The 26932-nt window shown below is 38.8% G+C and overlaps 1 protein-coding gene across 4 annotated transcripts in view; it reads left to right on the forward strand.

The window, feature by feature from the left end:
• Positions 1-26932, forward strand: part of Dmxl1 (Dmx like 1) — a 108795-nt gene that overhangs the window by 77553 nt on the left and 4310 nt on the right. The window contains exons 34-43 of one of the 4 annotated variants that reach the window (XM_070031528.1): positions 2379-2441; positions 9959-10045; positions 13508-13629; positions 14472-14622; positions 16614-16674; positions 18254-18381; positions 21830-21922; positions 24235-24326; positions 25685-25737; positions 26337-26554. In XM_070031528.1, the coding sequence (XP_069887629.1) occupies positions 2379-2441; positions 9959-10045; positions 13508-13629; positions 14472-14622; positions 16614-16674; positions 18254-18381; positions 21830-21922; positions 24235-24326; positions 25685-25737; positions 26337-26554 (1068 nt within the window). The remainder of the gene's footprint in view (positions 1-2378; positions 2442-9958; positions 10046-13507; positions 13630-14471; positions 14623-16613; positions 16675-18253; positions 18382-21829; positions 21923-24234; positions 24327-25684; positions 25738-26336; positions 26555-26932) is intronic. The other 3 variants (XM_070031529.1, XM_070031530.1, XM_070031531.1) reach the window with 3 other exon arrangements.

Consider the following 26932-nt stretch of genomic DNA (forward strand, 5'->3'; position numbering starts at 1 on the left):
ACAAAAACGCTTGCTTTTGCTTGTTACTGTGCTTTCTCTAATGCATCTTTTGATATGAATGTTAAAATTTTATCTAGGTGATTTCAGAGTACTATATAACCAAGCCAGAGTGCAGAATAACAGATAATGAGTTCCTATTTGTTATTTTATTCAGAGTTTCATGATACTTTTAGAAAAAAAATTTAAATTATTGTTACTGCCAATTGTTTTAAACAAAAGCATGAACCTAAGTGGTTTTGAACAATTCGGTTCATGAACAACTTTGTAACTACTAGTGATTTTCTCTGCAAAAACTACTAGTGATTTTTATCTGCAAAATAACTATTTCATTCCTTATGGGTTTTGTTGTTGTTGTTTGTTTGTTGGTTGGTTGGTTGGTTGGTTGGTTGGTTTTAGTGCCAGTCCTGGTTCTTGAACTCATGGCCTGGGCTCTGTCACTGAGATTTTTTTACTCAAAGGTAGTACTGTATCATTTAAGCCACACCTCCACTTCCACCTTTTTTTGGTGGTTAACTAAAGATAAGAGTCTCATGGACTTTTCTGACTGGGCTGGCTTCAAACCATGATCTTCAAGATTTCATCCTCCTGAATAGCTAGGATTATAGACATGAGTCACCAGTGCCTGGCTCAGATGTTTTTTAGTTAGTTGATTTAACTTTCTTAAACATTGGCCTAATCATTAGTAGTTATGAGAAATTTGTTGGTACTACTTGATTTAATGATCCTTTTTGTCACTCATGGGGCTTGAACTCTGGGCCTGGGTACTGTCCCTCAGCTCTTCAGCTCAAGGCGAGCGCTCTACCACTTAAGCCACAGCGCCACTTCTGGTTTTCTGGTGGTTAATTGGAGATAAGAGTCTCATAGGCTTTCCTACCCAGGCTGGCTTTGAACCTCGATCCTCAGATCTCAGCCTCCTGAGTAGCTAGGATTACAGGCATGAGTCACTGGTGCCCAGCTGTAATAATACTCTTACAAGAGACAAAATTTTTGTAAAGGGATTTTGAAATGAAAATTTTTATGTGGTACAATAGATGGTATGCAATAGAATCTTAATGTTATAGAGTTGTTATAAAATTGTTTAATGTCTACTAGAAAGTTGAGTAGCCTGTTGGATTAACAAAACTTCCTTTCATCTCTTGTTTTTATAACATCATGACTATGTTGAAGTCATTGTACTTTTTAGCCAATTACGAGATAGCCATATTATAACAGTTGTATATTTTGGATGGGACGTGATGGGTAATGTTTCTACGATTTCTGATTCATTATTCCTTTATGTCTCGAGAATGAAATTTTATCCTTTCTCAATCTGGCTTTATTTCCTAAACATACTTTAAAATCTTGATGTATCTTTAGATATTTTCTTTTCATATATATTATAGCTTACTGTTATATACATTAAAAAAATAAAATGTCTTCCCTGCTTATATTTATCTGGAAATTAATGACAGATGAGGAGATAGACTATCTGAGCCATTCCCAAACAGAGTGTATCTGACAGCTTCTATCTTTGTAACTACTTGCTTCTCTGTTTGCTTTCATTTTGTGGAAAAATCCCAGAGAATTAGCAAATCCTAGTGTCCCCTCATAAAAAGGGGACATTAACCCATTTTTGATTGTTAGTGGCAACATCAGCAGAGAGAATTAAATAGAAACAGAAATTTCTAATCAGAAGGTTTTCCTAAAGGGGGTCATGCATTGTGGAAATAAGACAGTAGTATATGAAAGAAAATCTGACTCTGATTTTTAATATTGTACTCTGGTACCAGTAGCTCTGACTTTTTAAATATAAAGTACCTTAGACTCAACCTTTAACAGGTTTAGTTTTGCTGTCAACATTCAAAATAAGTGACTAAAAATTTTTTATGTAGTTAAAATATATATATACGTGCCGGGCATCGGTGGCTCACACCTGTAATCCTAGCTATTCAGGAGGCTGAGATCTGAGGATCTCGGTTCAAAGCCAGCCCAGGCAGGAGAGACTATGAGACTCTTATCTCCTCCAATAAACCACTCAGAAAACCAGAAGTGTTGTGGTGTTGTGGCTCAAGTGGTAGAGCGCTCGCCTTGAGCTGAAGAGCTGAGGGACAGTGCACAGGCCCAGAGTTCAAACCCCACGACCTGCAAAAAAAAAAAAAGAAAAAAAAAAACCCATATGTAGTTAAATACGTTTGAGCTATTAAGTTTTCTCAACCCCTCTCCATCCACTCTTACATATACTTTTCTATGGTATATGAAATTTAAGAACAGTAATTCAGTTCCTTACTCCTTTTTAGTAAATTTTGTCAAAAATAAAACTTTAAAAAGTAACCCCAGTATTCTGCATGTTGTATCTCATCTTTTACTCTTTGTCATGTGGTTATTCTTTCTTGATGAAGTCATTAGAGGACAACAGTGAAACCATCAAAAATTCTATGATGGAGGAGCCAAACATCAATAAGGTACCAATATCATTCAACTGAAACTTGAAATTGCATTCTTAACCAGAACAAAAAGTTACATTTTAGTTCTTTACTTGATATGTTTCCAGTAGAGTTAACAATATTATTCCCTTAAGTTCTTCTTTTATTAAAAAAATTTTTGTATTGGAGTCATAAAAATGATTCTCTTTTGTCAAATAAAAGAATGCAGTTTCAAAGGGAGTTGAATGTGTCTTGTGCTGGCTACAGATTTTTCTGAGTAAATACAACTAAAGTTCTTAGTAAATGTGATTACACTAGCAGTTATAAAAGTATAATACATTATTCCATTTCTGCCAGTGTCATTTTAGAAGTTAGAATTTCTCCTATGATATTAATTCCTAAGAAATACAGTGTTTGGGGCTGGGAAGGTAGCTCAGTGGTAGAGTGCTTGCCTTGCATGCATGAGGCCCTGGGTTTGATTCTTAGTATCACATAAGCAGAAAAAGCCAGAAGTAGCACTGTGGCTCAAGTGGTAGAGTGCTCGCCTTGAGCTGAATAACTGAGGGACAGGCCCAGAGTTGAGGTCCCACAACTGACAAAGGAAGGAAGGGAGGGAGGGAGGGAGGGAGGGAAGGAAGGAAGGAAGGAAGGAAGGAAGGAAGGAAGGAAGGAAGGAAGGAAGGAAGGAAGGAAGGAAGGAGCATTTGTTTTGTTGGGAGAACTATCTAGCATAATGCCTATACATGTATGTATACAGAGTGCTTGAGAACTAAAACAAGAAGGGTAAGAATTAGTATACTCATGAAAAATTCTTAGACTTTTTAGGTACATTGAATATGACTGATATTTAACTAATTTTTCAATCCACAGGCTGAGTGATCTTTAAGCAAGAAATTGCTCAAAAGTTTTGCTTTTTTAATTTTTTTAAGTAATTGAAAAGATTTTTTTTTAATGAGTGTACTAATGCCATTTCTTCTTCTTCTTTTTTTTTTTTTTTTTTTTTTTGGGTCCAGTCGTGGGGCCTGAACTCTGGGCCTGGGCGCTGTCCCTCAGCTCTTCAGCTCAAGGCTAGCACGCTACCACTTGAGCCACAGCACCACTTCTGGCTTTTTTCTTTTTGCTTATATGGTGCTGAGGAATTGAACCCAGGGCCTCAGGCATGCAAGGCAAGCACTCTACCACTGAGCCACCTTCCCAGCCCCTACTTCTTATTCTTTCCTAAAGGAATCTTTTGGTAAAATAGAAGAAATAATTCTGTGCAATTAGTAAAAAAAAAAGACTGACTTGATATCAAGTATACATTATATTTGATAAAATAAATACATGTGGTCTATACTTTGAAATTTCCTAATGGTTTTTGGTTTTGAGAAAATATCCACATTTTTAATTCAAATATTAATGTAAACATTTCTTTGTTTGGATTTGATCACTAATTACTTTCTATAAACTATTAGTCATTCTTGTCCCAAAGACTTTGCTTTTAATGCCGCTTCTGCAGTGTAAATAATTAGTGTTGTGTTTTTTATTTGTTGTGTGTTTGTTTTATTGTCAGTTGTGGGGCTTGAACTCAGGGCCTGGGTGCTGTCCCTGAACTTTTTCAGGGATGCACAGCGCCACTTCTCATTTTCTTGTGGTTAATTGGAGGTAAGAGTTTCATGGACTTTCCTGCCAGGGTAGCTTTGAACCACAGTCCTCAGATCTCAGCTTCCTAAGTAGCTAGGATTACAGGCCTGAGCCACTGATGCCCAGCAACATTTATTTTTAAAATCATGTCCATGCTACATTAAAATGTAGTCATTCTATTTGTCACAGTGTTATTAGGGAAGGGATTTTGTTTAATGTTACCATTTTGGTTCAAACAATCACACTTGTTTGTTTACAGTTTCTTAATAAAGTTAGGTTTACCTAGAGAATATATTCTAAAGAACTAGTTCACTGTTTGTAATCAGTGTAATTAGATCAACATAGAAAGTAGGGAAGGAGCCCATGAAATTTCTGCCTATACCCTCAAAACCAGGAAAATAGAGAAAACTGGTCTGCCACTTACCCTAACAGCTACCCTCATTTACTGTGCTTTATTCTTCATCTCCACACACTGTGCCATATTTCCCCAGGGTTGCTTTTAAGCCTTTCACAACAATCCAAATAATTCTAGCCTTTGTTCATGCTTTGCAGAAGTTGATGCGGACAAGTAATAGATTTTCTAATGTGTGTTTAATCAACAGAAGAGGCTGTCTTAGCTTCTATTCTGTAATATTTCTAAGACTATATGAAATGTGTACAAAAAACTCACTGTGGAGCAGAAGTGATGTGTGTGTGATGAAAGATTGATTTAAATATTATTTGTGGCAGATGCCCTAGTCTGTGTTCCGAATATCACTATGGCTTGGGTTTTGTTGATTTTCCCCTGTCCTGTTTCAACATTTGCTGCGGGATCATTTGAATTAGAATACTTGGCCTGGATTAGTGGCCGAATTGTGGATCCTGGGGACAGGTTGTCTTCCAAAATATCTAAACATATTCTTCCCAGTGCAACTGTTTTATGAAGATGTATTTATGAAGTGAACCTGTGCTGTTACTGACGCCACTTCAGGAAGAGTGCCCACATGTGAAGTCTGTCCCTTGAAGGCAGACTCCTGAGGCCTGCAGTGAACAGAATGGGTTCTGCTTTGATGCCAGGAATTAATTCCATCAAATATTTCCTGATCTTCCCTGGCAGTCAGTCTTAAAGTCGGTCTCCTTTCTCAAGCTGCTTAGACTCTTAGGATCAAACGTCCTCAGCCCCTTGCTCTGTGCTTACTGCGTTGTACTTTCCGTGAGTATCTCCACATCTGTTTAAACACACCTCTTTATGTCTCTCTAAGCAGTTAAACACGAAGAAAGCACAGATCTCAAGTTAACCTTCTTTTTAATAAATTATTTTATGGTGAATTTTATTTTTCAATCTCTTTCCCACTCCCTTCAAGCTCATCATATTTTGCTGTCAAAATAAACGTAGTCAGCACAGATGTCACTTACTACTCTCACCACCAGATCTGGCTTCTGGCAGCTGTCCTGCCCCGTGGAGGAGCTGCCACTCGGATCCAGATCTTCCTTTCACTCGTGCACTGTCCCTGTCATTTCTTTCCTACCCTGGGTCTTTGCTCCAGTTTTTATCCCCCCTCTACCCACCACTCCTGCTCATATTTTTTTTTTTTGCAGGGTAAAGGGACAGTCCTAGGATTTGAACTCAGGGCCTGGGAGCTGTCCCTGAGCTCTTTGGCTTAGGATCAGTGGCTCTGCCACTTGAGCTACAGTTCTACTTCCAGTTTTTGCTGGTTAGTTGTAGATAAGCATCTCATGGACTTTCCTGCCCAAGCTGGCTTTAACCCACTATCCTCAGATCTCAGCCTCCTGAGTAGCTAGGATGACAGGTGTGAGCCACTGGCACCTGGCTGCTTCAAAAATTTTTACCTTTTTTAAGATTAGTAGTAGTAGTGGTAGTAGTATTGGCAGGAGCAAATACATTTTACGATATATACCTTAACAACAAGTATATTTCCTATTCTTCTGTGGAGAGAAATATATTCGTTGACTTGTCTTGTAAGTCACACAAGATTTAAAAATTAATGTTTCAAGCACCCTGGAGAAGACCCCGATGTCATGTCCTCTCTCCGTGGGTCTTGTCTCTAGTCCACTCCACTGAAGCAGTCCTTGTCATGGTGGCTTTAGTAGCTAAACCCAGTAGTGAGTTCTGAGCTCTGATTTAGCTTTTCAGTCTTGTGTGAATTGATTGGCCCCTCATATTTTCTTACAAGTGTTCTCTTTCTGTAACATCAAACTCTTTATTTCTGATGTCAGCCAATTGCTGGGTTGCCACATCTTTATCTGTCCTTAAAAATATTGGTGTCCAGAGGTTGTTTCTCTAACTTTTTTCTTCCCTGCCCTTACTTTCTCTTTGGTTTGTCTTATGGCTTAAATATCACCTATATAGGGCTGGGAAGGTGGCTCAGTGGTAAGAGTGCTTGCCTTGCATTCATAAGGCCCTGGGTTCAATTCCTCAGTACCACATAAGTAGAAAAAGCTGGAAGTGGCGCTGTGGCTCAAGTGGTAGAGCGCTAGCCTTGAGCTGAAGAGCTGAGGGACAGTGCCCAGGCCTAGAGTCTAAGCCCCATGACCAACAACAACAACAAAAACCTATATAATGGTAACTGAATTCCGTTGAGTTCCAGCTCATGTGTTGCACTCCAGACATTCCCTGATCCCCACCTAAAACCACTCTTGCTTCACTTGTGCCTGTTTCCGTAAACAGTACTTCACTTACCATTTATCTGGCCTAAAAGCTAGGAAACCATCCTTAGTATTAGTCACACTCAGATTACAGTTCATTAGCAGAAAGTGTCCTGGTTCCATCCACTATCAGTATCGCCACCACCTCTTACTTCAGCTTGCCTGCTTTTCTGGCAGCCATTTTCACATCCTGTTTTGTTTTTTCTTTTGTTAGTTTTGTTTGGAGAGGTTGTTAGGGGCTTTTTTTTCCTCCTTTTTTTTGTCAGTCATGAACTCTGGGCCTGGGTGCTGTCCCTCAGCTCTTCAGCGCAAGGCTGGCGCTCTGCCACTTGAGCCATAGTGCCACTTCTGGTTTTCTGGTAGTTATTTGGAGATAAGATGTTGCTGCCCAGGCTGGCAGTCCTCAGATCGCAGCCTTCTGAGTAGCTAGGATGACAGGCATGAGCCACCAGTGCCCAGTGGTTTTTGGCTTTTTGACACAAGGTTTTGTTTTACAGCTCATTATTTAGCCTACCTTACCTTACCTTCACTGCACTCTGGGTACTTCTGCCTCAGCTTTCTGACGTCAGGATCATAGATGTGTACCACTACATCTATCCACCTTTCATATTTTAGCTCACAACAGTCAGAATTTTCTAAATTTCCTCCATGATTTCTCAGCCTAGAGTAATATTGAACTCTTGATTATGGCTTTTATGCTATAGTGAGCGGAAGCCTGTGTGTGAACTGAACCCTGCCTGTTTATGCAGTCCTCTTATAGCATATTTTCATTCTCAAGTTTAGTGAAACAAAAACTATTGAGAGGCTAACCACTCTTTCTTTGGAATTTATTTGCCTTACTACTATGGAATTCTAACTGTTTATCATAGGATTCAGATAAAATCCGTTCTTTGAGCTAGTGATCGGAATTAAGTCATAAAGTGTTTACCTAGTTAGGATGAAGGGGAAACCAAGTCACCTCAGTTGATTCTCATGCAGGTCATCTTGATACCACACCATCAAGAAATGTTGTTTTTGACGAGAGGACAAGAATGTATTCCTGCATTCATAAAGATTTTTGAAGTTCATGACTACATGGGCTTACTTCATATACATACAAAGTCTGAAAAACTCCCCACATGAAACTGACATCTTTCCTCCAACCATCACCAGCAAATAATATATCTCTGTTGCATGGAAATCTCTCTCTCCCTTTCTTCAAAACTTTGTAGTGAACACAGTGTACCTTGGACACCTAGTAAATGGGCGCATAAAGTGGGATATTGTTAAAAAATTATGGAGTTTGGGGCTGGGAAGGTGGCTCAGTGGTAGAGCACTTGCCTTGCATGCCTGAGGCCCTGGGTTCAATTCCTCAGCACCACATAAGCAAAAAGAAATAAGCCGGAAGTGGCGCTGTGGCTCAAGTGGTAGAGCGCTAGCCTTGAGCTGAAGAGCTGAGGGACAGTGCCCAGGCCCAGAGTTCAGGCCCCACAACCGGACCAAAAAAAAAAAAAAAATTATGGAGTTTGACTTACACATTCTTACTGCATGACGAGCCTCTTTATGGACTAGAGTTAAAACTGTCCTTAGACAATTGATTCTCTTGGAATTGGAGGCATGAGTCCTGTAGCAGGCCACCAGTGGAGATGAGCAGAAAGGCCAAGCAGAAGCGTGAGGCTATAAGTTCATTTAGTAGCAGCACCAAATATATAAATAAGTAAATAGTGACCTGTTTACATCCAGTTGCTGATTCTTGTTTGTTTTTGTTACTGTATAAGCCTCTTTTTCAACTCTACAATAGAAGCTACCTTAATTGCTATTTTAAAAAAACATTGCTAATTCTGGTGGGTTCTGTGTCCATGACAGGCATTAATGTTGGTTTTCTTTAAGTTTTACAGGAAACAAATTTGTATGACTTTCAGATTAATAATTTCTACATTTCATAATGAACTATGAAGCATAGTAATTCATTTTAATAGGCTGAAGGGTTAAGGAAGATGGTAAATAAAGTAATATTCTACATTGAGCAATGTGTCTAGTTCTTGATTATTCCTTCCTCTTTGCAGTATATTTTAGTACTTTCGTTCAGAGATGCATGTACCTTCTCTAGGAAGGGCAGAATGTCAGATGTTTGTTCCTCATGTAAACTACATAGAATAAAGCTTTACTTTGTTTCTACAAAGAGCACTGCCTTGGCTAAATTACTATGCATGATTGTCATAAATATATGACATGAATTGGTCAAATTCTACCTGTTTTTATATGGCCTGTGAGTGAAGAATAGCTTTTACACCTGTAATTCTAGCAGCTGGAAAGGATCATGGTTCAAGGCCAGCATGAACAAAAAGTTTTTTATTTTTTTGTTTTTTTGGTTGGCCGTGGGGCCTGAACTTTGGGCCTGGGCACTGTCCCTCAGCTCTTCAGCTCAAGGCTAGCGCCATTTCCAGCTTTTTCTGCTTATGTGGTGCTGAGGAATTGAACCCAGGGCCTCATGCATGCAAGGCAAGCTACTCTACCACAGAGCCACCTTCCCAGCCCAACCAAAATTTCTTAACCCCATCTCAACAGAAACGGCTGGGCCATAGTGTTAAATGTCTGTTATGCAGGAAGCATAAATAGGAAAATTGTGGTCCAGTGTGGCATAAGCAGAAAGTGAAACCCTATCTCAAAAATAGCCAAAGCATCCAGGTACCAGTGGTTCATGCCTGTAATCCTCACTACTCAGGAAGCTGAAATCTGAGGATTATTGTTTGAAGCTAGCCCAGGCAGGAAAGTCCATGAGACTTGTATCTCCAATTAACCAGCAAAAAGCCAGAGGTCAAGCTGTGGTTGAAGTGGTAGCCTTGAGCATAAAAGCTCAGGGACAGAGCTAAGGCCCCAGGATTGGCACATACATACACAAAAAATAACCAAAGCAAAATAGACGATAAAAGTCTAACTAGCAGGCAAAATGCCCTGAGTTCAAACCTTAGTGCCACCCTCTGCAAAACTGTACTACATGGAAACCTGGTAAATAAACCTAACTTCAATAATGAAAGTGCCTAGATCTTTAAAATTAATTTAGTGTTGCTTGGAGGGTAAATAATGAGTGAAGTTATATATTATTTCAACTATCTTTTGATACATGAAAAAGCCAAGTTCAGAAATTTACATTTCCCTTGTGAAATATATTCTGTACCTTTAGGATAGAAATAGCTTTTTAATAGTAATTTTAAGTAACTTATGAAAGTGCTCACTGATTGGTGACAACTGTTATTTGTTCTATTACTAAAAGCATTATTTTTCAGACTTCATTTTTTTCCATTTAGATAGAAGCAGACTTGGGATATCCTGGAGGTAAAGCAAGAATTATCCATAAGGAATCTGATATCATTACTGCCTTTGCTGTTAATAAAGTAAGTACTTTTCTTTGATTATTAATAACTCATGGGTGGAGAATATCTTGTTTTACCAGTTTATCCTGTGTCAGTATTTCTCTTTCCCAAAGTGGCTTCCCACTGTTTAAATTACCACCTGCATAAGATTTTTCCTATTTTATGAGTGATTAAACCATAATGTGTTTTTATTATTATGTAATTTGGGCAATTTAGCCAGTACAATGTTTTCTTATTACACAAGGAAAGTAATAAGGAATTACATATAAATCACTTTAGAATTTATATATAAGATATTATAGAAGTTAACTCAGAGGTTTTTTGTATGCCCTATTCAAGTACATTGGGTATGATTCCTAATATCTGATAAAAACTTAAGTTTATGTGTGACTCAGGAATTCTCCCTCATTGACTTAGACCTTAAGTAGCTACATAATGTGTTAGGTTTTGTTTTATTTTTTTATTTTTTTTGTACTCTTATGTTAACAGCCTCCTTAGAGATACATCTAAGCTCTAAGAAAAGAGGGTTGCCTTAGGTTTAATAGTCTTAAGTTAAAATTTCTGCTAATAATTTCCTGCTTCTTAATCTCTTTACTGCATAATTTCTAGTGACATCTAATTATTTTTTTGGTTTACATTTCTTTTTTTCTTTTTTTTTTTTTTGGTCCTGGGGCTTGAACTGGGTGCTGTCCCTCAGCTCTTTAGCTTAAGGCCAGCACCTTACCACTTGAGCCACAGCACCACTTCCGTTTTGTTTACATTTCTTTCTTTTTTTTTTACATTTTTTTTTGGGTCCGGTCGTGGGGCCTGAACTCTGGGCCTGGGCGCTGTCCCTCAGCTCTTCAGCTCAAGGCTAGCGCTCTACCACTTAAGCCACAGCGCCACTTCCGGCTTTTTTCTTTTTGTTTATGTGGTGCTGAGGAATCGAACCCAGGGCCTCATGCATGCAAGGCAAGCACTCTACCACTGAGCCACCTTCCCAGCCCCTACATTTCTTTCTATAACACAAAATATAGAAGTTACAGTTTCTTGTGTGTTTCTAATGGACATTTTAAAGAAGGGGTGTATATATCCATTTGTGTGTGTCCATGTGTATATGTTCGTATACATATGTTTCTAATTAACATTGTTTCATGGTTTGCTTTGTTTTCTTGAGACAGTATCTTGTGTGTAGGCTGGTCTCAAATTCCTGAACTAAAATGTTCTGCTACTCTAAGCTACTAAGTAGCCGTGACCCCGGGCATGTCACCACACCCTGCAGAAGTTTTACAGTATTATTCAGGTGTATATCTTGAATTCATCTTTGTATGTTATGCCTGTATTCTCTTGATATCTTCCAAACAGTTCTTTTATCATTCTTCCTCAGATCTCTCTGTATCCTTCATCTCATTTCCCTCATAGACATGCTTGATGAGCTCTGCTTTTAATGCAAGCAGATCTGGAGTTAGCCCCAAATTGTCATATCTGCAGTACTTCCTTTCCTCTGAAGAAAATACCATTTTAAATATTTTATAAAACTGCCTTTTTTCTTTGTGGGAGGGATCTTATAAAAGTAACTATAAAAGAATAATCAAAATATATAAAATCTGCTTTTTACTGGTACACTTAATTATTTCTCAGATTTGATGTTTTTATATCCTTGTTAAATTTATAGATAGGAAATACTGCCTTTTTTCTTTTAAAATATTTAAAATTTGAAAATTTCTTTTAAAATACCATTGAAAGGGGCTAGGAAGGTGACTCAATGGTAAGAGTGCTTGCCTTACATGCATGAGGCCCTGGGTTCGATTCCTCAGCACCACATAAGCAGAAAAAAAAAAGCCAGAAGTGGTGCTGTGGCACAAGTGGTAGAGTGCTCGCTTTGAGCTGAAGAGCGGAGGGACAGCGCCCAGGCCCAGAGTTCAAGCCCCACAACCAGCAGGAAAAAAAAAAAATACCATTGAGGTTGAACTTTTTCCCATTTGTATGGTTGGGAACTATCTGTATCAAGAATTGTGAAAGATCTAAAATTTACATTCAAGCTAACAGTTAATTTTCAAAGCTCAATGGATACTGTTTGAAAACACAAGAATCCTAGACCACCAAGGCAATGTATTTATTACTAACAACAAGAACAGTAATGGATACTGTTTGAAGACACAAGAATCCTAGACCACCAAGGCAGTGTATTACTAACAGCAAGAGCAGCAGCCAGATCAGTATTTTCATACCAGCTTCCAGAGAGACAGCGAAGGCCCAGTCGTATGACCTGCAGAAGGTTATGGTGCAGAAAGGGATCCCTGAGGTTGGGAACCATTTCTCTTCTAATGGACAGTAAGCATGCATGTTCTTGGCTCCAGTGACTAGCTACACAGACATCCTTGGAGCAAAGTATAGTCAGTGGCTCACAAGACATACCTATTGGAGACACCTTTAGAGAATTGCCTCCTTTCTTATTAACCAAAGACTACATTTGTGTCTGTAATAAACAACCCAACCAGTAAACCAACTGGAGAGCTAATTATAGCACTTTAAATAATAGTAATATTCTACGTTTTTCTTCACTGTCAGTATCTTTTCAGTTTGAAATGTATATTTTTTAAAATTAAAAAAAAAATTTTTTGTCAGTTGTGGGGCTTGAACTCTGGGCCTGAGCACTGTCCCTCAGCGTTTCAGCTCACTTGAGCCACATCAAGCACTACATCCGGTTTTTGGGTGGTTAATGGGAGATAAGTGTCTCACAGACTTTCCTGCCCAGGCTGGCTTTGAACCTCGATCCTCAAATCTCACCCTCATGAGTAGCTAGGATTTATAGGCGTGAGCCACCAGCACCCAGCTTGAAATATGTATATTTTTAATGTCAATTAGTCACTGCTTCTAAACTGCATCTTCAGGTCAAGATGTATATTTTTAATTCCATCTATACTTAAAATTTTATGTCATTTAATCTGACCAGTTTTTCATTTATTCTGGTGTATTTCTCTCACTAGTTTGAGTTTATTATCTCCCTCTCATTCCTCTGCTTTTCTGGCTTCTGGCTTCCTCAATATCTTGCTCTGCATTTTTTGTTGTTTTGTTTTGAGAGATGGTCTGACTGGCCTCAGACCCCTGGACTCAAGTGATTGTTCTGCATCAGCCCCCCCCAGGGACCTAGTACTGCAAATGTGAGCTATTGTATCTGGTACAAATCTTGGAGAAATCATAGGATTTTATTAGATTGAAAAGGTAGTGTGATATTAAATAGTATATGCATTGTTGTTAATAGCTTCCTGTTAGTTGTTCTACAATTTCTAGAGCATAAAAATATCTCTAGTTGTTCTATAATTTCTAGAGTATAAAAATATCTCAAAAATATCAAATTATCAATTTAATTGGTAAAGTTAATTTAAAATATTAATTTGTAAGTTCAATATGTTTTGTACCTTAGCTCTCTGGAGATTATTTGCAGAATATATCCATTGTGGCTTTCCTTGTTAAAAATCTGTCTCATGCATTATTTTTCAGGCAAATAGAAATTGCATAGCTATCGCCTCTAGCCATGATGTTCAAGAACTGGATGTTTCTGGAATTCTGGCTACACAGATATATACTTGGGTAGATGATGATGTAGAAATGGAACCCAAAGGGTACTTTTACTTTGTTTTTATTCAGTGATATTGCAAATGATTATACCTACAAATGTTTGTGTGCATATACATATATAACCTATATATGTATATGTATATATGTGTATGTGTGTGCACATATGTAAGGATGTATAACTGTCAGAAAATTCTTTAAAAGATCTAAATTATAAACAGAATATACACTGATGTGGCTAAGGGATGGCAGGACTTTAAAAAGTAAAATGAGGCCAAGTGGCAATGGCTCACACCTGTAATCCTAGCTACTCAGGAGGCTGAGATCAGAGGATTACAGTTTAAAGCCTGCCCAGTCAGGAAATTCTGTGATATTCATACCTTCAGCAAGCTATCAAAATAGCTCGAAGTGGAACTGTGGCTCAAGTGGTAGAGCTAGCCTTGAGAGGAAAAAAAAAACTAGCCAGATGCTAATGGATCACACCTGTAATCCTAGCTACTCAGGAGGCTGAGATGAGATCAGAGGATCATGGTTTGAAGCCAGATCAGGCAGGAAAGTCTGTGAGGCTCTTATCTCCAATTAATCACAGAAAAAGGGGCAAGTAGTGCTGTAGCTCAGGTGGTAGAATGCTAGCCTTGAGCAAAAGGAGCTTAGGGACAGTGCCCAGGCCCAGAGTTGAAGGCCCAGGACTTGCACAAAAGAAAAGTAAAATGAGAGATCTAGAAAGTGAAGATAATAGAAGTATTTGGATATGAAATTTACCAGTCACTAGCAATAAGAGTTCAAGAATGTTTAAAAGATTAATTAATTTAATAAGATCAAATGTTTGAATGTTAAGGATTGAATAAAGAACTGAGGAATTGTTATTCTGGTTAATAATCCATTGCAGGTCAGAAGATTTCTTGGTCATCCATGCTCATGATGACTTAACAGCTGTTCAAGGTACAACTCCATATACACATAGCAATCCTGGCACCCCAATCAACATGCCATGGCTTGGTAGTACCCAGACTGGCAGAGGAGCATCGGTGGTATGTAAGGTTAAAGATGCCTGGGTTTGTCTGCTATTGTACTTTTCCTGTTAAGTTACTGGATAAAAGATGTTTGAAAACTGTGTATGTGTATGTATGTACCAATCCTGGGCTTGAACTCAGGGCCTGAGTGCTGTCTGTTAAGCTTCTTTTCCCAAGGCTAATGCTCTGACACTTAAGGCATAGTTCATTTCTGGCCTTTTGGTGGTAGTTGGAGATAACAGTCTCACGGACTTTGATGCCTGTGCTGTTTTCCAACCACAATCCTTCGATCTTAGCCTCATGAGTAGCTAGAATTACAGGCGTGACACTGGTGCCTTACTTGAAAACTTTTTTAATTTCTAAAGTTTTAGGAAGGTCTTACATTCTGGAATTGTATATTTTGATCATGAGCAATAACATCTTCATTTGAAAAGGAACAAAAACTGTTTTCAAGCCAGGCGCCTGTGGAAAACCAAAAATAGAGCTATGGCTTAAAGTGGTAGAGTGCTAGCCTTGGGCACAAAAGCTCAGGGACAGCACCCAGGCCCTGAGTTCAAGCCCCATGACTGACAAAAAATATTAAAAAAAAAATTCCCTAGTTAAGTTGGGTACCAATGGTGAGGACTCAAGGCCCTGATTTCAATGCCTGCCACCAGGACACAAAGAAAGAAAGGCATATCTAGAACAAAAGAATTTCTGAGCTTGATGCAACTAATCTTCATCAGGTTTTTTTTTTTCTTTCTGGAAATGGATAAAATATTGTCTTTTAAAATTTTATTTGAAAATTTATTTGAAATTTACTTGAAAATGTATTTGAAATATTCGTTTCTGTCTTCTCCCTCTTCTCTGTCCTATCTCTCTCTGTCCTCTTTCCTTCCCTCTCTCCCTCCCTCTCCTCCTGTGTGTGACAGGGTCTGACTAAGTAGCCCAGTAGACTAGTGATCCTCCTCCATGAGCCTCCCAGGTGCTGGGGGTATAGGCATTTCCATCATGCCTGGCTAAACATTTTATTGTCCCATCGTTTTATTGATTGATGACTAGTAGTATAACAAGTAGACTTGTTTGGAAGCAATATACTTGCTATTGCTTAAGATAACTGCATGTGCATGTATCTTTCAGTCTTTCTATCACTAATCAGTTCTACTGGTCTGACCTCTCCTCCCCACACCTGCTCTTTCTTCTCTACAAGTTCATGCTCTTCACAAAGTTAGATTCCCAGAATAGCTAAAAGGCTTACCTTGAGATTTGTACTTAAATTTAAGATAACAAAGCTAGTTCTGCACTGCTATATAAACAAAATATTCTATAAGTCACAACTTTTCCCTTAATTTAGTGTATTTCTTTACTTTTATTGATTGGCTCGTCAAATCTTTCAGTGAATGAATTAAGAATAAACAGTCATACACTATTAAAATTGCATTTAATATTTTTTTTTTTGTCGATTGTGGGGCTTGAACTCAGGGCCTGGGCCCTGTCCTTCAGCTCTTCAGCTCAAGGCTAGTGCTCTACCACTTGAGCCACAGCACCACTTCCATCTTTTTCTGTTTCTGTGGTCCTGAGGAATCGAACCTAGGGCCTCATGCATGTGAGGCAAGCACTTTACCACTTAGCCACCTTCCCAGTCCTAAGAATTGTATTTAATTTCTGTCTAACCTAATGCCATTTATGATTCCAGTAAGTTTAATGGGATCAGAAAATAAATGGTAAGAAAGGAGTTAAGACTACATTCTTAAGGAGAATTAGTTTTTACATCCTAGTCAGTGAAGCAGGAAATGGATACCAATTTAACTAGGAGAGCTGCACTATTCAATTTCTATTGACATACTTAGTGTGTGTAGTACTTACATAAGTTTCCTATCATAACTTCGTTGTTTCTGTGTAGTGCTGGAGCTTCAGCCTAAGGTATTGTATATGCTAGGCAAGTTCTCCAGTGTTGAACTATGCATATACCTCCACCCTACATTTTAAATATTTAATCCTATTTTCCGTGACTCTAAAATAATTTTTCTTTTCACCAGATGATTAAGAAACCCATTAATAATGTCAGAAGAATGACTTCTCACCCAACTCTTCCTTACTGTAAGTTAATAACAATTAGCAATGATTTTTTCTCATTTTTAATATCTACTCTTAGTGATTTTTAATATAAGGGACTTATGGTAAATTTTTCATTTTTATTAGAAGGCAGCAATTTTTCTACATTTTTCATAAAGAATGTTACTAAATAAAATCTTAATTTCACAATTAGATTTTTAAAAGAAAGAAAAAAACCTGCTTGAATTAATAGAGAAGACCAACTTAATGCAATAAAGTTTTAGTATTTTAACTACATATTTTTTACTTTTATTTGGACATGTGCTGTACCACTGAGTCACATCACTAGGTTCACAGAGTTCCTACTGAACATACGTAAATAACTATATTACCATGCAAATTAAAGTAAAAATGCTCATTAAGAACTGTCCAAATTCTGGACTAGTCAGATAACAAGAAAAATGATTTTTTGCTAGGTACTGTTGGCTCCCTGTAATCCTAGTTACTCAGGAGGCTGAGATCTGAGAATCACAATTGAAGCCAGACTGGGCAGGAAAGCCTGTAAAACTCTTATTTCCAAATTAACTACCAAAAGAGAAGTGGCGCTGTGGCTCAAGTAGTAGAGCACTAGCCTTAAGCACAAAACCTCCAGGGATAGTACCCAGGGCCTGAGTTCAAACTCCGGGAATGGCACACACACAAATAATAATTATTTTTATCTTTACTCACCAATTACCAAATTGTTTTATGTTGTAAATAGCTTGAGAGAAATGAAAGGTTGCCTTAAATCCTGAAAACAAGTCATTAAAGAGTACAAACAGTTTCAAACAAAATATATAAATTAAAATTCTTTAGTCAATCTATTTTAATTCTCATTCTGTTTGATCTTGGTTAGAATTCTAGTCATTCTCTCCTACTCCAGTAGTAAGAAGTTTTCAGAAGCCTGTGCTTTTCAGTCTATTCCATAAATTTCTTTGCCAATAGGATACCTTTAAAGCTTTCAGAACAGCATCAGAGTAATATCACTCTGTTGATAGCAAAAGATCCAACATGGCTGTGGTTAAAGATGAGAATTCATTGTAATAGTTACAGTTATCATTGTAATAGTTACTATGATGACTCACTGTCATAGTTACAATTACAATGTGGATAGTTACTCTGGCAACTCATTGTAATAGTTATTAGTACTTGTCACTGAGGTTTGATTGTTCTACAATGTACAACAATGTAATATAGCTAAAAGAATAAATGACAGCATTCTACCAGGACATAACAGGTCAAGCTCAGGGCTCCAAGTTCAAGCCCTGATACCACTACAAAAAAGTTTTTCAAAAAGGAAAAGGTGGCTCATGCCTAGCTACTCAGGAGGAGGCTGAGATCTGAGGATCACAGTTCAAAGCCAGCCCCGGCAGGAAAGTCATGACTCTTGTCTCCAGAAAGCTGGAAGTGGTGCTGTGGCTCAAGTGGTAGAGCACTAGCCTTGAGCTGAAGAGCTGAGGGACAGCACCAGGCCCAGAGTTCAGGCCGGCCCCATGACCAACAAAGAAACAAAAAAACAACAAGAAAAAGGAAATAAATTTTCCCAAGGAATCTTAAATGTATAATTTGTCTTCTCATGATGTAGACCTGACAGGAGCTCAGGATGGCAGTGTCAGAATGTTTGAATGGGGACATTCTCAGCAGATAACTTGCTTTCGGTCTGGTGGCAATTCAAGAATTACAAGAATGAGATTCAACTACCAAGGAAACAAGGTACTATGTAAAAATGTTAATGAGAAAAGATAACTGTGTTGAAAGTTATAATTATTACTTGTTTGGGCTTTTAAGAGTAGCTCAGTGGGCTGACAGTAAAGTGTCTAATTCATACAAATTATTTTCTTAAAATGTGTCTCAAAATACATTTAAATTCATTTGGTTATCACGCAGTGGGGTAAGTGTATGTCTCCACTAAAATTAGGTTAAAATATTGCTTAAGGACCAAATGACTGTAATTCATAGTTGAATGACAAGTGTCAACTTCTTTATCCCTGGAATGTACTCTGATTGTGATTCAGAATCACCCAGCAAATCACACCGGGAAGCTTTGTTCAATGTGCAGACCTCCCAAACCAGCATCTCCATTTGAGATTTGTGTACCTGTTTTGGATGCAAAGTACAGCCTGGCTCCCTGTTGTCTTTTTGCATTCATCCTACTTTCTTTGGGTATAGCTCACTACAACAGTACAAAGACCTTAGAGTGAGCAAGCCAAAAAAAGTTCTTTACGGGAAACATTAGCTGACCCTGCTTGCGATCATCTCTCTCTCTTAGCTTACCATATTCCAGCTTTCTTCAGGTTGTTTCCCGAGGCACGTCACATCGACTACCACTTTAAACAATGACTAAATAGTGAATCACCCACTTGTTCTTTGCACAGAAAGTTACTCACATGGTCTAGCTGATGGTGTAATTTTCCTTTCCCCCATAAGGCCTAGCTGATGCTGTGCCTGCCTCTCCCTCACACACACAGCCTACCTGATGCTGTGCCTGTCCCTCACACACACAGCCTACCTGATGCTGTGCCTGCCTCTCCCTCACACACACAGCCTACCTGATGCTGTGCCTCTCCCTCACACACACAGCCTACCTGATGCTGTGCCTCTCCCTCACACACACAGCCTACCTGATGCTGTGCCTCTCCCTCACACACACAGCCTACCTGATGCTGTGCCTGCCTCTCCCTCACACACACAGCCTACCTGATGCTGTGCCTGCCTCTCCGTCGCAGGTCTTAGCGGTGGTGCAGCTTGCCTTTCCTCCCCTCTTTACGTGTTGCTCGTCACGGTGTGCTGCATCCCACTGACTGTTTCTATCACATGCACAGTTTGCATTTCACAAAAGTGGATGCTTTCTCATTTGCTTATAAAACCAAATTTTGAGAGTTTATTTCAAAACAACATTAATTAGTAGGTCTGTTCCTTAATGGATATTAAGGAGATTTAACACAGAAGCCTTTAGAGTTTGATAATACTGGTTTAGTGAACCTAATCTAAAAATGTGAAATGCTTTCAAAGTACTTTTGAACAATTTTAAAGCTCAAGAAGTTTCAGATTTCAAAGGAGGAGGCTACAATGCTTGATAAGAAATGTACTCATTATCTTGCCCATGTAATTGTAACCCATCTGTACAGTATCTTCACAATAAAAAGAAAAAAGAAAAAAAGAAGTTTCAGATTTTAGAAGGGAAACGCAACCCAAACCATCATGTTCTGTCAGGTGCTTGTGTTTTACACTGTGCTTGTCCTGCCTAAAAACTAGGAAGGAATAGGTTATTTAAAACCCCCTCTTTCAAATTCATGTATGACTCGACTCAAAAATTAAGATGATGTTGGGCCCAAGTGGCTCACACCTGTAATACAAGAGGTTGAGATCTGGGAGGTCCAGTTTGAAGCAGGCCAGGCAGAAAAGTACTTGACACTCCATCTCCAAAATAACCAGCTAGTAATAATAATAATAAATAATAATAAGAAGAACAACAACAACAACCAGCCATGGGCTCAAGAGGTAGAGTGCTGGATGAGTAAGCAAACCCAGAAAGCCTGAATCCCTGAGTTGAATCAAAGTCCATCAGAAAGAAAAAAAAAGAAAAAGATGACAAGCAGTAGAGCAGTATCCACAGAGTCCTGATGGACCAGGAATGGGAACGGAGTTTTATCTGCCCAAACTGTTACAGACCCTCTTAGGTGTACATTCCATGATTATCTCTTCTATGGAGAACATACGTAGGTCTATTTCAGAGAATGTAGGACAAACAAGAAAAACAAACCTATATTGGAAAAGCATAAGAGACACACAAATAATAGGTTGGTATTTCTCATATTAACCCTACTCAATTTTCCAAAAGACATTTTTAAGACAAATGATATGAACACTTTACCAAACATCTGTTCTTGCTAGGCTAGTATGATACCACTAGGCCACGCCTCCAGCCAAAAGTCTTAGGTCATTAATCTTTCCTAGTAATTGAGGAAATTACATTAAAACTTTTGCTGAATAAAATTAACAAATATATTACCTTACTCATGCCCTTTGTACAGTATCTTTACAACAAAAAAAAATTAAAAATTAGCATGTAATTTAAATTCTAGTAGTATCCAAAGTTAATGTGTAAGTAAAGTGGGTACAAAATGTGTATTACTACTTTGAGTTTATGTTTGCCTTCATCTGCCAATTTTAAGTAATGTTCATTGCCCAAGCTTTCCCCTTTCTAGATATTTATACTATATAATTATGCAAACTATATGTATAAGAATGTTCAACTCATCTCTTTTAGGGTAAAGTAAAAACAGCTTACCAATGAAAACTTAATCGGTATAGTATAATCCTATACAGCACCAGAATGAGCTAGCCAGACCCTGGTGGCTCATGCCTGTAAGCCTAACTACTCAGGAAACTAAGATCTGAGGATCATAGTTCAAAACCAGTGTGGGCAGGACTGTCCATGAGATTCTTATCTCCAGTTAACCACTAGAAAATTGGAAGCGACACTGTGGCACAAGTGGTAGAGCACTAGCCTTGAGCTGAAGAGCTGAAGATTAGTGCCCAGCCCCAGAGTTCAAACCCCATTACCCACCAAAAAAAATTTTTTTTTAAAGTATGAGCTAAATTTATGTTTTGACATGGATAGTTACCATAAGTTTAAAATGTAACTATGGATCTATTATGATCCTGTTTGTACAAAAGAGCTATATATGAATGCTTGAATATTCATAGAAATTATAATGGAGTCAAAATAACCTCATTTCTACAGTTGAATTGTTTTGCCAAGATAATCCTTATCTTTATGTATTTTTCTTCTTGAGTGTTAATTTTTTTTCAAAATGATTGAAGTTTTTTTATCATACTTGATAAAGCTTTATTATATAGTTTAATGCATAGCTTAATCCAGTATTCTACTTTTGAAATACTTCTAGAGCACATGTGATGTAGATTACCAGTGATGCAGATTATTGTCACTAAAGGGTTATTTGATGTTTGCTTCCATTACATCTACCCTGGAGTTTCTTTTTAAGCAGCAGCTAAATGTTTCTGTGAGCTAGATCCATGCACAAGTGAAGTAAAAAGTCATATATCCGAATGTTTAAGATTGAAAGTGTGGTGTTACAGTGTGGGTAGGAATAAAAATGGGCTTTTGCATTTACATTAAAGTATGTCTTTCTTTAAGTTTGGAATAGTGGATGCTGATGGATATTTAAGTTTGTATCAAACAAACTGGAAATGTTGTCCGGTTACTGGGAGCATGCCTAAGCCATACCTGGTAAGCCAATTCAATTTGTTATACATTCTAATTTTTTATTTTAAAGAAACCAAGAAAGTATTGGAAGCAAGAAAGAGTAAAGCACCTGAGTAAGTCTGTCTAGCCTTCAATGAAAACTCGCCAGGGGGTCGTAAGAATCCCTAGACTCTGGTAATTTGGAACGTTGACCTGTGTATGGACTTCCCATGCAACCTTCACTGAGCTGGGAGTCAGCTCTTTCCCTGAAGAAAATAATGATCATACCAATATATGAAATCATTGTCTTTTTTGGGGGGAGGGGTGGTGTGGAGAGGGTGCCGTCCTGACCTGGGGCTTGAACCTGGGCCTGTCACTGAGCTTCTTTTGCTCAAGGGTGGCCCTCTACCACTTGAGCCACAGCTCTGTTTCTGCTTGTTTTTTGGTTATTACTTGGAGATAAGACTCTCACAGACTTTCCTGCCTGGGCTGGCTTTCGATTATGATCCTCAGATCTCATCCTCTTGAGTAGCTAGGATGACAGACATGAGTCACTGGCTCCTGACAGGCTGTTTTCTTGCTATTAGCCTTAAACCTTTATGAACAAAGTAGAAAGGACATCCTGTACCTGGTATTATTAATACTGGCTTTTGGTTTTGGTTTTACCTATATTTTTTTCAGCTAGACATAGATTGGTTTAAGTCTCTTCAGATTTAGTCAACTTTCTTTGGCTTCAGTGAATAGTGACATAATATTTAATATATTCTCTAGGGAAGTCTCTCCTTTGCAGAGCTAAGCAATACCAATCAGGGAGAAGTAACAGGTATAGATTATGATTCTAGGAATTCACCTATGAGTAAATGCTAGAATATAAGATTGATCTAAGGGAGAGCAAGGTTAGGTTACCTTTAAAGCGTATTTCTCATATTTTCATTAAAGCAACAAGTTTAAATGCAAGCTCATGTTGCCCAAGACACTGCCTTTCTTTTTTTTCTAAATTTACTTAAATATATCAATTTATTAAGTTACTTTGAAATATTGGGAAGTTCCATAAGTATTCTAACATTGATAACTCATTTTTTACTTACATATTTGAACAGTAATATGCAAATTTATTTCTGAAAAGTAAGTATCAGCAGGCTGCTTGTGGTTCATGCCTATAATCCTAGTTACTCTGAGGATCACAATTTGAAGCCAACTGGGGCAGGAAATTCCATGAGACTCATATCCATTAAACTACCCAGAGAAAGGTAGAAGTGGTGCTGTGGCTCAAGTGGTAAAGTGTTAGTCTTGAGCAAAAGAAGCTCAAGGGGGTGAGGGGACGATTGTAAGGGGGGCGGGAGGAGGATGGGAAGGGGAAACAAAGGAGGAGGCTACAATGCTTGATAAGAAATGTACTCATTATCTTGCCCATGTAATTGTAACCCCTCTGTACAGTATTTTCACAATAAAATAAAAATAAAGAAGCTCAAGGACAGCGCCTAAGCCCTGTATTCAAGCCTCAGGACTAGCATAAACAAAACGAAACAAAACTGGAGAGAAAAGTAAGGGCTGGGAAGTTGGCTCAGTGGTAGAGCGCTTGCTTTGCATGCCTCAGGCCCTGGGTTCGATTCCTCAGCACCACATAAGCAAAATGAAAAAAGCCGAAGTGGCGCTGTGGCTCAAGTGGTAGAGCGCTAGCCTTGAGCTGAAGAGCTGAGGGACAGCGCCCAGGCCCAGAGTTCAGGCCCTATGACAGGACCAAAAAAAAAAGGTAAATATGAGTTCAACAACAAAAAAATGAAGTCTAAAATAATGTAAAATCCTGGTTTCTGTCATCTCCTAAGACAGAATTTGTACTGAATATGCCAAGGGAAATACTTGAAGTTTAGCTACCCTCCTGTTCTCCTCTGAAGTTCCATTTGAATGAAAGTGAAGAGCTTTGTAAAGAAGGGCGATGTAGGCAGCCACTTCATTGAAGTGGTTCTGAACACTGTGTGTGTGTGTGTGTGTGTGTGTGTGTGTGTGTTTATGTACATCTGTTTGACAGAGGAAAGATCTGGGGTGTGGCCCATGGCAGAGCACATTCTCAGAATGTTGAGGACCTGGGTGGCGTTCAGTCCCAGGCAGAGAGGTGGCAGGGATGGAGGGGTGGGGAAGAAGGGAGGGTGGTTAGGCAAAACAGACGCAGCAACATGATAAGACTGCCAAATCTGGACAGAACTTATGGGAAATGCTCTGTATTACCTCTGCAACTGTTCTGAAGTTCAGGCAATAAAGAGACACAAAGGATGTAAGAAAGCCATGAAGTGTATGAGCACATAGAACATATACTGGGTGTGAGAGCTCTTGTGACAGTGTGTTTACAACTATTTCAGACCTGGCAGTGTCATAACAAGACGGCCAATGACTTTGTCTTCGTTAGCTCTTCCTCTCTGATAGCTACAGCTGGCCTCTCCACCGACAACAGGTAAGACACTGAAGCACCCATGGAGAGCTGAGTCTCATAATTATTCCTTGGACTGCGTGCCTAGCATGCATATGAAGTCCTGGATTCGATTTCACGGTACCACATAAACAGAAAAGGCTGGAAATGGAGCTGTGGCTCAGGTGGTAGAGTGCTATCCTTGAGTCAAAGAAGTTCGGGGACAGTGCCCAGGCCCTGAGTTCAAGCCCCAGGACTGACAAAAAAAAAAAAAAAGGAAATAAAGAAAAAGAAAATTATGGCCGGGCGCTGGTGGCTCACACCTGTAATCCTAGCTACTCAGGAGGCTGGGATCTGAGGATCGTGGTTCAAAGCCAGCCCTGGCAGGAGAGACCGTGAGACTCCTATCTCCAATAAACCACCAGAAAACCGGAAGTGGTGCTGTAGCTCAAGTGGTAGAGCACTCGCCTTGAGCTGAAGAGCTGAGGGACAGCACCGAGGCCCAGAGTTCAAGCCCCACGGCCGACCAAAAAAAGAAAGAAAATTATGCCTTAAGGGATTTTTTTTCTATAAAGACCTGTTCACTAGAGTATTTATAGTGTCCTGATTGCAAGGCTAAAGAAATTCTGGTGCCACTAAAATTCATATGCATCCTTTCTGTAGTTTAATGTTCTAATGTTAAGACTTCAGGGTAAAAGGGAAGAATATGGTTGTTAGTGGGCCGAATGTTTCTTGGTATTATTTCATAGGTATTCAAAAAGCCTGGGCCCAGAAGGAATTATTATTTATTGGATATACTATTTAGTTAACTTAGTTCATTCTCACTATGGCTCTAATTAGGTCCATGTTATTGCTTTTACAAGAAAACAAACTCAGGATGAGTTATTAGCTACACAGTGGCAGGTTAACAGCAACCTCATCTTTCCAACAAAGGCCAGGTTTTGGAAACAGTGTCTGTCTTCCAGCCCCCATCTCCTCATACAGACAACTGACTTCTGAAGTCTTCAACCATCTTCCATAAAAATTCCATACATATAATACAAATCAGTTTCCTTCATACTCAGGAAAATTCAGTGTCTTCTGTCATTTGGGTGTTTCGATCAGTTATTAGACAGTGAGTGAATACAAAAAGTAGTTTCTGTATTCAGCCCTCATTTGGTATTACTAAATAAACTACATGTGACATTAGTCTAAAGTTGTTTTGTAGGATACTAGTTTTTAAATTTTGGGTAAAATTCATATATGAATTTGTTGATTAATTGTACTTGGGAGCTTCCATAAATTTAAGATCTTTCTTTGAGAGCAAGGTTCAAATGTTATACTATCACTATAAAAATAAGAATGAGACATGTTTTTCTGTGAATTTGATATAGCTCTCAAAAAGTTGTTGTTGTTTTTTTCAGAAACATATGTTTGTGGGATACTCTTGTAGCACCTGCCAATAGCTTAGTTCATGGTAAGTTTTTAAAGTGTTTTGTGTTGTTTTGGTGGTGATACTGAGGTTTGAACATGGGGTCTGTGGTTGCTAGGCCATTGTTCTACCACTTGAACCATGCCTCTAGCCCTGAAAACCCTTACCAGGATTTAGTATCAGAAACTGGTGTAGTTACTTTGAAACTTCTAGTAAAGTTAGAGAAACCGAGCGTGATACACCTGCGTAAAGTGTTACATGTACCTGAGATAAATGAAAATGTGTGCTAAGAAAAGGCTTATGTAGGCTTTATTTGTTGCAGACAAAAGATGGGCAGCAACACAGCTGTCCCTCAGGAAGCTGCATGTAACAACACTTACCTGTAGCAGCACTGCTCAGCTGCAGTTCAGCCAGGCCCCCCTGTGCTATTGCCAGCAAGCTCTCTGGGCACCTCCCACAGATCATTCTTCAGTGCCTAGTGTCCTGTATCTCACACCATGCTTCTTCAGATTTCATTTGGTTTTGTTTTTAAATTGTTTCACGCGCATAAGTAAACCTGGTGTATTACTCTGTTTCACCCACAAGCACAGAAGTCTGTTTCATTTACTGCTCAGTGGTTTTAACTTCATTTTAAAATTTTTCAGCTTTTACCTGCCATGATAGTGGAGCCACTGTTTTAGCATATGCTCCCAAACATCAACTACTGATATCCGGTGGCAGAAAAGGCTTCACGTGTGTATTTGACCTTCGACAACGCCAGCAACGGCAACTCTTTCAGAGTCATGATTCTCCTGTTAAAGCTATTGCTATTGATCCAACTGAAGAGTACTTTGTTACAGGGTCGGCAGAAGGCAATATAAAGGTAAACACAATTGATATCCCAGTGTCTACAACTTGGAAGACTCAAGGCCCAGCACCGGTGGCTCACGCCTGTCTTCCTAACTACTCAGGAGGCTGAGAGTTGAGGATCTTGGTTAAAAGCCAGCCTGGGCAGGAAACTCTGTGAGACTCATCTCCAGTTGAACAACAAAAAAAGCCAGAAGTAGAACTGTTGATTCAAGAGTGCCAGCCTTGAGCAAAAAAGCTCAGGGATAACACCCAGGCCTTGAGTTTAAGCCCCAGGACTGATGCCAAAAACAAAAAACCTCTTCAGAAAACTTTGCCTTTAAGTCATGTTAATGACACTAGTCTACTATTGTAGTCAGCAGTACTAACTGCTATTTAATAAATCTTCTGAGTA

The sequence above is a fragment of the Dipodomys merriami genome, unplaced genomic scaffold (assembly GCF_024711535.1).
Source record: "Dipodomys merriami isolate MVZ:Mamm:240054 unplaced genomic scaffold, mDipMer1.0.p SCAF_201, whole genome shotgun sequence".
NCBI classification, from domain to species: domain Eukaryota; kingdom Metazoa; phylum Chordata; class Mammalia; order Rodentia; family Heteromyidae; genus Dipodomys; species Dipodomys merriami.